Source organism: Propithecus coquereli, unplaced genomic scaffold (assembly GCF_000956105.1).
Source record: "Propithecus coquereli isolate 6110/MARCELLA unplaced genomic scaffold, Pcoq_1.0 Scaffold24, whole genome shotgun sequence".
NCBI lineage: Eukaryota > Metazoa > Chordata > Mammalia > Primates > Indriidae > Propithecus > Propithecus coquereli.
The window spans coordinates 2543324-2555431 of NW_012147952.1; the positions used below are offsets into that span (position 1 = coordinate 2543324).

Here is a 12108-nt window from a genome sequence, read left to right on the forward strand (position 1 = left end):
AGGAGTTTGAGGTTGCTGTGAGCTAGGATGATGCCACAGCACTCTAGCCCAGGCAACACAGTGAGACTCTGTCTCAAAAAAAAAAAAAAAGAATTGGTTTGGGCAAAATCATCAACAGATGTTAAATCCCAGGGGAATATTTGATGACAAGCAGGATATCTGCATGGTCTTAAAGTTTCTCCCCAGAGATTGTTTATTAGTTGCAACAGGAAAAATAATAACCAAGCAGTGGAGAAATTAGACAAGTCATTAACTAGGTCATCAAATTTAACATCACCAATAAAGGGCAGAAGGACATCACATGCCTCTAGATGAGATGCCCTGAGAAGGACACACATTGAGAAACATTCTTAAAAAAAAAAAAAAAACTATATTCTTAAAAAATGTCTATATAAGCAAACAAAGACAGGCTGAGAAGTTGTTCCAGATTAAAGGAGACTAAATGGACATGACAACCAAATACAATATGTGATCCTGGACTGGAGGGGGGAAAAATGCTATAAATGATATTATTGTGACAATTGAAAAGATTAGAATATAGACTATATATTAAAATATTGTATCAATGTAAATTCCCTGAATTTGGTAACTGTACTATGCATATGTAAGAGAAGAGCCTGATTCCTTAGAAATACATACTGAAGTGTTTTTTTGTTGTTGGTGGTGTTGGTTTTTCTTTAGAGACGGGATTTCACTCTGTCACCCAGGCTGGAGTGCAGTGGCATGATCGTAGGTCACTGCAGACTCAAAAGCCTGTGCTCAAGCCATCCTCCTGTCTCAGCATCCCCAGTAGCTGAGACTACAGGCACCATACTGAAGTATTAAGGGTTCAACTGATGCTCAATTCCAGTTCCCTGGTATTAAAAAATTTTTCAAACCTGAATGGCATAGCCTACTACATACCTAGACTATATGGTATAGCCTATTGCTCCTAGGCTACAAACCTATACAGCATGTTAATGTTCTAAATACTATAGGTAATTGTATGTGGTCCATCATTGACCAAAACATCCTTATGTAGCAGCACATGACTGTATTTGAGTGCTTAACCACTTGCCAGATACTTTTCTAAGCCCTTTACATTATTAACTCATTCAATTTTCACAACTTCATGAGGTACTACAATTATTATCCTCATTTTCAGATGGAGAAAGGAAAGCACAAATTGTGTATCTAAGATCATAGAGTTATTAAGTTTTCATAATAGCCATTCCCTGTAGATAGAATAAGAAATCTCTCCCTCTCTACCAACACAACTCCAGGCAATTGCTTTCTTTTCTTTTCTTTTCCTTTCTTTCTTTTTCTTTCTTCCTTCCTTCCTTCCTTCCTTTCTTCCTATTTTTTTATTTCAGCGTATCATGGGGGTATAAATGCTTTGATTGCATAAGTTGCCTTTGCACCACCCAACCAGCATGCCCATCCCCCAGACAGCATGTTTCCTTTATTAGATTCATGTTTGAATCATTTAAACAAGACCTGTGCTGATGAGTTGAGAACACTTGTTTCCTCTCAATTTCTGAGGTAGAAATGAAGCTAGAGTCAAATTAACTGAATTAATCTAATTTAAGCCAGTGGCTCTCAAGCTTTAATATGCATCAGAATCACCTGGAGGGCCCCATCCAAGAATTTCTGATTCAGTAGGTCCGGGGTGGACCTGAGAATTTGCATTTCTAAGAAGTTCCCAGATGATGCTGGTCCAGGGACCACTTTGAGAATGACTGTATTAGGACTCTTAACCTCCCTCCATTTTAGTTTTCTCATAGGTAAAATGGGCATTACAACATTGTAATAGAGACAAGGAAGTGCTTTGTTAATTGCTCAGCACTAGGGGAACACTGTTAGCAATTACTATTATTAATATTTTATGGGAGCTATGGGAAGTTGTTTTAATCTTTCAGACTTTACCACAGTACTCCATGTTCAAATACATGGGTGTGACAAGAGACTCAATATCAAATGGAGTGAAGGAGAGAACACCTTCCTTTGCTACCCTCCCATCCAGTCAGCCAGTGTAATAGGCTTTCTTGTATGTCCTGCTGAGAATAAAAATGTTTCACACACACTCACATACACACACTGGAGTTGCACTGTATACAAATTTAACTTATCCCAAAATTAGCAAATGAGAATTCCCTTCATCTACCCAAAGTATGAATATCCCACTGGACTAAATGTTGAAGAGAGATATTATCCCAAAACCTAGGCACTAAATGCAAACAAATTAATCCATATCATGTTCAACTTTTACAGAAATATCTAGCTATGAGTAATCATGAGTAATTTTTTAATTTTTATTTACTTATTGTTTAATAGACACTGTCCCTGAGGAATCATGAATAATTTTGTACTCACTATACTTTTGCCCTGGCACCTTTAAACTAAACCCCCTTCAAAATGCAAGTACATTTTATCTCCCTTTACATCCTGCACACAGGATTACATTTATTAAACTACTGTGTCAAAAAGTTGTCCACATTAACCCAGAGTCTGATTTCACAAACTTTGAAACACTGGAACTTGATTTGGCTTCTAAGATATCACAGAATAATTTGTATTCATCTTTTGTTAATGACAAGCCTTCATGATTTTAGATAGCTATCTTCTCCCAACCCACATAAATCCCTCTTCATTCATCTTATGACATCATCTAAAAATTATTCTTAGTCTTGAAGAAAATAATTCGGAATGAGGAAAGTTGCTTTTAGTTACATAAAACAACTAATTCCCCTCCTCCGAGAAATACTGAAGTTTTTGCATGAAGGACATGACCACTTAATTGTATTTATATTACTCTAAAGATAAATGGTGACTTCCTGGTAGACAACCATATCTGAATTCAAAAGACTAATAAGTTTCCCATTGGAGTAAAAATTAAATAAACAAGGACTACTTCAAAAAAAAAAACCCACGCCCCCCACACCCCCCCCCTAGACCCAAAAGATCTGAAAAACACACTTTTTTTTTTTCTGTCACATCCAGTACAACTCAGCCATCCAAGTATTTGAAGAAGAAGGAGCCACTTTAGAGACCAGAAAGGGGACCTTCAGAAATGTGGGCTGAGGACTGGCTCTAGCTTTAGCAGTTCCAGGGAAAAGATTCAAAACCAAAATATGGGAACCATTACAAATAACACTACAAAGGATATTCCTGTTTAGCAACATGTAGATAGTTCTATAGGACAGTTCCTAGAAGTTACTTTGAATTATAGTATTGAGATACAGACTGTTAGAAAAACTTTTCCCAAAATGGCACTATCTTTTAAAATAATGTTTGCCAACCTCGCAGGTAAAAAATCATATTTAATTGTGTCAGTGTGAATTTCTGAGTAAGGCTGCATATTTTCTCTCAAAAGCATGTGGGTTATTTGTGTTTCTTCATTTGTTGATTATTCTATAAGGATATGCTTTATTTACTGATTTATGAGAAATATATAACTATTCACATATTAGTCACTTCTTGGTCCTTATATTGTCAATATCCTCTTCATCCCTGCCCATTTTGACTTTTTTAAAAGAGTGGAACTTTCCGATTTTTATGCTATCTGATCTAGTATTATTTTCACTTATGATTTCTCCCTTTGCTGTTGGGTTTATAGAAGGCTTTCTAGGAGTATGTAATGATTTAAACATTTTTTTCTTTTTTCTCATATGATTCTTACATTTAAATTTTAATGAATCTATATTCATCTTGTTCCAAGTAATAAGGTAGAATGCTACCTTTGTTTCTCTCTTAACTAGATAGTGAGTCGCTTATTAAAAACCTTCCCATAGTTTACCCTTAACAGTTGGTCCATATTCCTCATATTTCCAATGAATATATACTAAATGAAATTGTGATCATCCTCTAGTGTTTTACAACTTACTTTTCCCCAATATATCTTTTTTCTTTTTTTTTTTTTTTTTGAGACACAGTCTCACTCTTTTGCCCGGGCTAGAGTGCGGTGGCATCATCCTAGCTCACAGCAACCTCAAACTCCAGGGCTCAAGCAATCCTACTGCCTCAGCCTCCCGAGTAGCTGGGACTACAGACATGTGCCACCATGCCCGGCTAATTTTTTCCATATATTTTTAGTTGTCCGATTAATTTCTTTCTACTTTTAGTAGAGACGGGGTCTCACTCTTGCTCAGGCTGGTTTCGAACTCCTGAGCTCAAACAATCCGCCCGCCTCAGCCTCCCAGAGAGCTAGGATTACAGGCGTGAGCCACCGCGCCCAGCCTCCCCAATATATCTTGGACTTTGTTTCACATGGACATATATAATTTTCATATACTATAATCCTCATAACAAATGGAAGTAAAATGATTAAATAGATATAGATGACTTTTTTCCAGGGTTATAAAATATCACCCAGTGTGGAAAAGTATCACAACTTGTATTCTAAACAGGAACCTGGGGGAAAAAATCAAATAATCCAAAGTAACCATTAATCTTGGAAAGTCATTTTAAGTAGCTTGGGTGAGGAATGCAATCCTGACAACTCAAGTCTCATCACCCTAATGTCAGCCACCTCTGCTGGCCTACCCCGCCAGCACCCCACACCCCCAGCACCTCCCAAAACCACCATCCTGGACACAAGGGATAGCTCCTGACGCCAGCCTTTACTAAAGCTTTAAAAAGAGAGAAATTGTCCATCTGTTCCTCCTCTTAATTCTCTCCCCTTCCACAGACACCAAGCCCTGTTTCTTTCACCCTACTTGTCCCCATTAAAGTCCCATGCCTATGACAGAAACTCAGGCTAGAAGCCCTAGTGTTAGATATTTTTTTTTTCTTCTTCTTTTTTTTTTTTAAATTTTTTGTGGAGACCGGGGGTCTCACCAAGATCTCCAACTCCTGGCCTCAAGCAATCCCCCGACCTTGGTCTACTAAAAGTACTGAGACTACAGGCCACCACACTCTACACTTTTTCTTCTCCCTTTTAATAGATAGAACTGAATGTTACAGTTGTTTCTTGGTATCAGGGAGGGATTTGTTCCAAGACCACCTCTCCCATACCAAAATCCAAAGATGCTTGAATCCCTTACATAAAATGACTTGTTTGCATATGACCCGTGAACATCCTCCCCTATGCTTTAAATCATCTGTAAAGGACTTATAATACCTAGTACAATGTAAATGCTACCTGAATAGTTGTTGTATTGTATTATTGGTGTTTCTTTATTGTTGTATTGTTATTTTTTATTCTTTTTTTTTTTTTCCGAATATTTTCCATCGGGGACTGGTTGAATCCATGGATTCAGAAGGGCAGATACAAGAGGCTGATTGTATTCAATTTGGCATTTTAATAAAGATAAATCTTATATATCCCCAAAGCAACAATAACCATACCTTCTTCTGTTAAAGCTAGAAAGAAAAGAGAAATGCCATGAAATTAGGTCCAGATTTTGATGATTGAAATCTAATTGGGATAACCTGGTGCTTCCTTTTCCACAGCAGAGGTTACTAAAGGCTACAAGACCTGGTTCAGCAACCTCTCTCTGGACAAATTCCAACTCCCCAATTCAGGTAACATACAGATAAACCTCCTTGAAAAAAATTCTTACCTCTGATTAGTTATCATACAATTTAATGTTTCAAATTTCCTTCATGTGAATAACATTCCAGGCGCTTGTTTTCTGAAAATATTCTCTCTGAAATCCCGAAAATGTTCCCTGGACATATTTTAATTTCTGCTTTCTCCCAAAACACCGTTCCTGAATAGGTGGCAAAGCAGACACTCAACGAATGTAATCAATAAATGAGTCGATGGAAGCAGTGGGGAGGCAGGGCAGAGGGATTAGAGAAGAATCACGGCCCACACTGAGATCCTAGCGGGAGGGGAGAAGGAAACTAATTTGCTCCGAGTGGTTCTGGGTGGTTACACAAGTCACCTTCCCGTTAGCGAGACCCTGAGCAGACCTGCCTCCTCCCTCCTGGCCTTGTCCCAGCCATGCAGCTCCCTGGTCTCTTCCCAGGTCTCTGCAGGCCACCTTTCCCTTCCTCCTCGCCTGGCTCACTGCTGTCAGTCACTCAGGCCTCACCCACAGGTGACTTCCTCGGGGGACCTTTCCTGACCTCCCTGCGCAGGTCCCGTCCCCCACATTTCAGCCTCCCAAGCACAATCAGGCTCCTGGTCACACGTAGCACCATCGTTAATTTCACGGCTTCTTACATCTGTGACTCCCAACCATCGAAGCTCCTGTAGGGCTGGCTCCAGACCACCCTGCAGGCGGCTTCCGTACCCCGGCCCCACTAGCAGTGACAGCTTGGAGCCTTTCTAGGAACCAGTCGGTCTCCCACTGGTATCCAGCCCACCAGAATAGTAAAAGGTAAATGCGAATATATAAATCCTGAAGAGGTGGTGTGACTGCTGGGGCCTCGGTTTCCTGAACTATACAATGGGAATTATATTGAGGATTGAGTTAATAATGGAAGAGCCGATGGAGATCCCAGCCGGCAGGAGGCTCTCAATCAGCATAGGCTATTGTCATTATTATTAGCCACTTTGGGGTCAAAGGATTTCACTTTTGTTTATCGCCTCTTTTTTTATAAGGCTTTCCTGGACTATGCCCTTATTTTACCTTCTTTCCAAAACTTGTCAGTCCCGTTGTCTGACCCTCCTTAGGGCGGACCCCTTTATCTCCATAACAATGAAAGCTTGTTGTTTCCCACAATTGTTGGCTTACCCTGGATAGAAAGCTGGTTGAGAGCTTGAAATTCAAAAAAGGAAACCACTCCAAGACAACACACTGTTTTTAACCTTCCAACTGTTACTTCCAAAATTTTTCTTATGAATTTTTTCTTGTTGATTTTTTTCTTTTAGGGCTGAAAAACCTTTAGACTATGATATGCATGGAATATATGTCAGATTCTTAAATTTCCCTCTTTTCCTACCGTAATTGACATCAATTTGCATAAAGTGTTTTACTTTTAGAAGCTCTGCCCTTAAGATGGAATTTTTGACTTAAAGCTCTAGGGGCAGTTTTTCTGTGCTTTAGTCTTCACTCACACTGCAGAATTGGGGTTCAAAAGTATCCAGTTACATTCTCACACACACATTCATTCACTGCCAACAGATTCTTCCAAGGGTGCACTAGCTGGAGGTAACTGGAGGCTGTCACAACTGTTAGTCCATAAAGCAAACCAAGCTAGAAGTTACAGAAGACAAGGAGACTTCACCTATCAGATCAGCTAAAAACAGTGAGCCAATGGGGAAAGCGGCAATCTCATACACTGCTGCTGGGAGTGAAATTGTTTCAATCCCTATGGAAGACAAATTGGTAATATCTAGCAAAATTATGTTTTTGCCTTTTGGACCAGCAATTTTCCCTATGAGAATTTAGCCTACAGACATACTACTTGCAAAACAGTGGTCTTCAATGGATTCATGGCACCTTTGTAAAAGCAAAAGTTTCATCATAATCCCAAAAAGTCCTTTTGTAGAGAATGGAATACCACCCATCAGTAAGGAAGGAGAGAAAATAATCTACATTTATAATTGCTTGTGTTTGCATTTAAAAAAAAAACAACTCTAGAAAGGACAATAAAGCTTTTTATTGGGGAGTAGAAAATGCAGGAATATGAAATGAGCTAGGAGGAAGACTAGGCTATCATTTTAGGATTTTGATCCATGTGACTGGTGTCTGTTTAAAACAAATTTAAATATTTAAATATTAAATTGGTATGCTACTTAAGAAAATGTTTTTTTTTTTGAGACACAGTCTCACTGTGTTGCCCGGGCTAGGGTGCCGTGGCATCATCCTAGCTCACAGCAACCTCAAACTCCTGGGCTCAAGTGATCCTTCTGCCTCAGACTCCCGAGTAGCTGGGACTACAGGCATGGGCCACCATGCCCGGCTAATTTTTTCTATATATTTTTAAGTTGTCCAATTAATTTCTTTCTATTTTTAGTAGAGACGGGGTCTCGCTCTTGCTCAGGCTGGTCTCGAACTCCTGAGCTCAAACAATCCGCCCGCCTCGGCCTCCCAGAGTGCTAGGATTACAGGCGTGAGCCACCGTGCCCAGCCAAGAAAATGTTTTTTAATGTAGCAACAACCAGTATTCTTTACTTTCTGTTCTGTCTCATACGGCAACTGTTGACACATTTCCAGAAATATCCTGCTCAATGCCATTCTGTTCAAAATGTGCCCAAAGCTACTGGGGACCACCTTAAGGTGACTGGGGTCCATGGCCAGTCTCTTCCCTGGAAACTGAGATGCCCTTTCCCACAGCCCACCTCACCCCAATATTAGCCTCTCCCCAATCTGTGGACACTTGGACCCTGATACTGCCTCTGGCCCTGGCAACCAATAACTGAGAGTCCCTAAGACCTTCCTACCTGGGAAGAACAATTCTGCAAGGCAGATCATCCTTTTTAGTATCTGTGGCTTCTTAGCACATGGAGCTAAGTTTCCGTTCTAACACTCCAAAGAAGAAGAAATGCATGTATCTGTGTTTAGTTCTTCAAAGTCAGGGATGGAAGTGTTTTAACAATTATCATTTCCTTGGGAAAGGCGAGACTGATTTTCCTCCAAAATCTTGAGCAGGAGCTGGGCTGAGTGGTCTAGGACCTTCAGGCCAGAGTTGTCAAGGCTGAGTTGTCACCAACGGGATACATGACTGGTCTCTTGCTCTTCACTCCAAATAAACCGAAACAGCATTCCAAATGTACCTTTGTCTTTCCAGTGACCCCACAGGTTGTGTGGAATCTAATGACCCCAGAAAACTGTGCCTGTGCTCTGTACTTCCACACGGTAGGAAAACAATGCCTTTACAAAGGACTTTCATGGCTTTCTCTCTTTGAGTCTTCAGTGATGAGACTCTTAGGAGGACAGGGCTGGAAGTTGGAGTCCCTCCTCAGACCTGGGAGGAGAGGAATCTAGCTACAGTCCTGCCATGGAGCAAGAGTACCTCTTATTCACGCATTCAAGAAATATTTATTGAATGCCCATTGTGTCAGACATTGTTCTAAGACTTCAAAGAGGTTTAGGACAGTCTTAATTCATTTAATCCTGTCACCCCATGAGATAGATATTGTCTCCATATTTATAGATGGAGAACTGAAGCACCAAGGCTAACATGTTCATGATTTGCAAGCTAGAAAGTGGCTGAGCCAAGATCCAAACCCAGGCAGTCTAGTTGGTGTGTCTTATAACACTATTCTTAACCACTCTACACCATATTGCCCCTTTAAAAAAATAAAAATCAACATCCTTGTTGGAGTTTACATTTTAGTAGGGGAGAGGAAGAAAATAAGTAGCTAACGCTATCAGTCAAGTTTATAAATGCCATGAATAAAAATAAAGCAGTTAAGCAGAGACTCTGGAGGACGGACTTCCCTAGAGGTAAGTACAGACCACCTGAGAGAAGAGAGCAAAACCACTTGAAAATCTGAAATTTGGAGGCCCGGAACCAGCAAAAAAAAAGCCTGTAAGTGGGAACATACACAATGTGTTTGAGGGGCAGCATAAGGATAACCTAGAGCAGAGGGCAAAAAAATGTGAGTTCCCATTAGGCTGAGGTCAGGTTCCACAGGGCCTTACAGGTCAGCATAAAGGAGTTTGAGTTTTTAAGTTTGATGGAAAACTGTGGTGTCCCTTTTGGAGGGGAGGCCATATGATATACATTTTAAAAATTAAGTCTGCCTGCTAAAGAACAGTCCCCGAGATGAACAAAAGAAATCAAGAACTGTTAGGAGTCTCTTTCAGTAGTCCTAGCAAGAAAGGATGGGACTGGAGATAGCTAAGGTATTACCTCCAATCCATCAACCACAATGTCAAAGAGCTATATATTTTTTTAAAACTTTAATTAGCAACCTTGGAAAAAGACATTCACATCAGGACTCAGAGCAAGGGCAGAGACCCCCAAATAGAAGGTCTTTCCTTAAATCAGCAGGTGCAGGATGGTCTCATGGGGGGGATTATAAGGCCAAATTGACTGGACTCCCTCATGGATTTCACGTTGGGGGACAGGCATCAAGGAAGCCCCCTAATTTTTGGCCTGAACCATTGGTCCAAAATGGTGGTGCTGTTCACTTACTGACAGCTAAAGGGGAGAGCAGTTGTTTGGTGGACATGCCAGATTTGTCTCTTGCAGAAAATAGCTGTTAGTTTTCTCTCCCATTACTGATAAACATATCCAAGAAATAGTCAACACTTGCTACTACATAAGATGCCTGTCCAAAGTGCCCTACATATGTTAACAGTTAATCTCATAATTTCATATGGGGTCAAATGGTGTTATCTTCGTTTTAGAGACTGAGAAACTGTGGGGGTTAAACAGTTTGCCTAAGGTCATAGCATCCTGGCACTTTCCATATTTTTGTTTTGGAAAACATATGCTTATTTTGTAAATGTTCTATCAACCTACTATAGGATTATTTTTAAATGAGAGGACAGATTAGTTCCAGATTGTATCATCACATCACCCCTAGGTTTTTGGTTCAGTGCTGCATCTCAGGTCTTGGCTTCTAGACCCTTTTTCACCCTAGCCAAGAGGGCCCTCGGACCTCTTTTCAGCTTTGGGAAGTTTCCATCAAGGGTTAAGCTCAACAGCCACACCTCAGGAGCTCTTGAGAGATATTTAAGGTATTACCTCCAATCCATCAACCACAATGTCAAGGAGCTATTTACTTATTTAAAACTTTATTCTTTAACTAATAACTACATCAGGACTCAGTAAGGGCAGAGACAAAAAAAAAAAACAAAAAAAAAAACGGATGGTTTTTCCTTAACTCATCAGGCTGGAGCAGAGCTTAAACCAAGCTGGAACCACTCCAGCTCTGGCCGGAACCTAATGTCGTGACATCCTGGCCTCAGTCACATTGTCTGGAAACTGGCTTCACTTCATCCAAGGGCCTAATTGGAGGGTACTCATGGCTTCCTCAAGTTTGAGCATCCCTGCACCAGAAAGAGCAACAGCGGGGTGAGTATGGTGGGGGAGGGTAAGAGCCCGACCATATTCTGCCTCTTTCAGGATTCCTTTCTAGGACCCTCTGAGCCAGGCATTCTGGGCCTGAGATTCTTGGGAACCTCGGAACATGGAACCACTCGGCCCATTCTAACATTCTCCAAGAAGCTGGGGGAGCGGGGAGAAGGTGGAGAGATCACACATAATCCCGCCCAGTGGGTCTAGCCCGGCCCCCTCTCATCATAGTCTCACCCCTGGGTCCCCAGGAGGAATGGCCTGCACCCTAGGCCCCAGACCCCCAAAGAAGTCTTAGAGACTGCCCAGACGCAAAGGGCGCCCTTGGTGATGCCCGAGGTGTGGTGGCGGTTGCGGGCAGTGAGGAGGTGAGAGAAGAGACCAGAAGAGGGAGAGAAGCCGCCCCCATGGGCCTCTGTTCAAAACCCCTCATCACCGAGTCTCTCACCTCGCTCCTGCCGCTGGCGGTGCCACTCAGCCATGGACTGGAGCATCCACTTGGTCCGGAGCTTGTACAAGTAGGAGCCATAAACCACGACCTCGGTGAGGTCTGAAGATTCCAGAGCTTTCAGCTGGAGCATGGCCTTGCTCACCTGCTCGATGTAAGGGATGCGAGATCCGTCTGGGCCTGTTAGGGGTAAGGGGATGAGAACTCCGGGCCGCGGAGACCGAAACGCCCGGGACGGGGCACCCAGGCCAGTCGGGGCACACTCACCAAACATGGCTCCCAGCAGCCGCGTCTGGACCTGAAACACCAATGGATCCTTCAGGTCTTCGGGAACTTTCACCCACGGTGGAATATCTTTACGCTCTGGGAGCGTTCCCATCTCGGGACTCTCAAACCCCACCACTCTACAGCGGAAGCTAGGCCTAACCGTGCGCTTCTGGGCCGCAGCGCGCGCAGAGTCTAGCACCTGGACGGCCCCGCCCCGGCCAGACCCCGCCCCCGGGCTCCGCCCCCGGCCCCGGGCCCAGTTCCACATGCCCCGTGCTCCGCCAGCCCCACCAGCCCTGCCCGCCCCGGTCCAGCGGATTACCATCTCCCTGGCTTCGTGCTACTCTGGAGAGTGTTCCCTCGGGCCCAGCTGTCTCCAAGTTAATTAGAGTTTCCACCTGCATTGACTCGTGTCTTCCGCACCAGAATCCCATGGGCTTGGGAGTGGCAGGGGGGCAGGGTGCTATCGACTCTTCCCCGTAGGAAACAACTGG

General features: G+C 42.5%; 1 protein-coding gene across 1 annotated transcript; it reads right to left on the reverse strand.

The window, feature by feature from the left end:
• Positions 1–10693: 10693 nt before the first annotated feature.
• Positions 10694–11767, reverse strand: DPPA5 (developmental pluripotency associated 5). Its single transcript, XM_012646066.1, has 3 exons — positions 11615–11767; positions 11348–11527; positions 10694–10874 (listed from the first exon to the last, which is right to left on the reverse strand). The coding sequence occupies exons 1-3, from the start codon at positions 11724–11726 to the stop codon at positions 10816–10818; spliced, it is 351 nt and encodes a 116-aa protein (XP_012501520.1). The 5' UTR covers positions 11727–11767; the 3' UTR covers positions 10694–10815.
• Positions 11768–12108: the final 341 nt, after the last annotated feature.

What these genes read in the sequence shown, in the direction of transcription:
- DPPA5 (XM_012646066.1), bottom strand. Translation starts at nt 11,726, where the DNA reads ATGGGAACGCTCCCAGAGCGTAAAGATATTCCACCGTGGGTGAAAGTT. An exon ending in GCTGCTGGGAGCCATGTTTG is followed by an intron (nt 11,528 to 11,614) that starts GTGAGTGTGCCC and finishes TACCCCTAACAG; the next exon opens with GCCCAGACGGATCTCGCATC. An exon ending in CCGCCAGCGGCAGGAGCGAG is followed by an intron (nt 10,875 to 11,347) that starts GTGAGAGACTCG and finishes TTTCTGGTGCAG; the next exon opens with GGATGCTCAAACTTGAGGAA.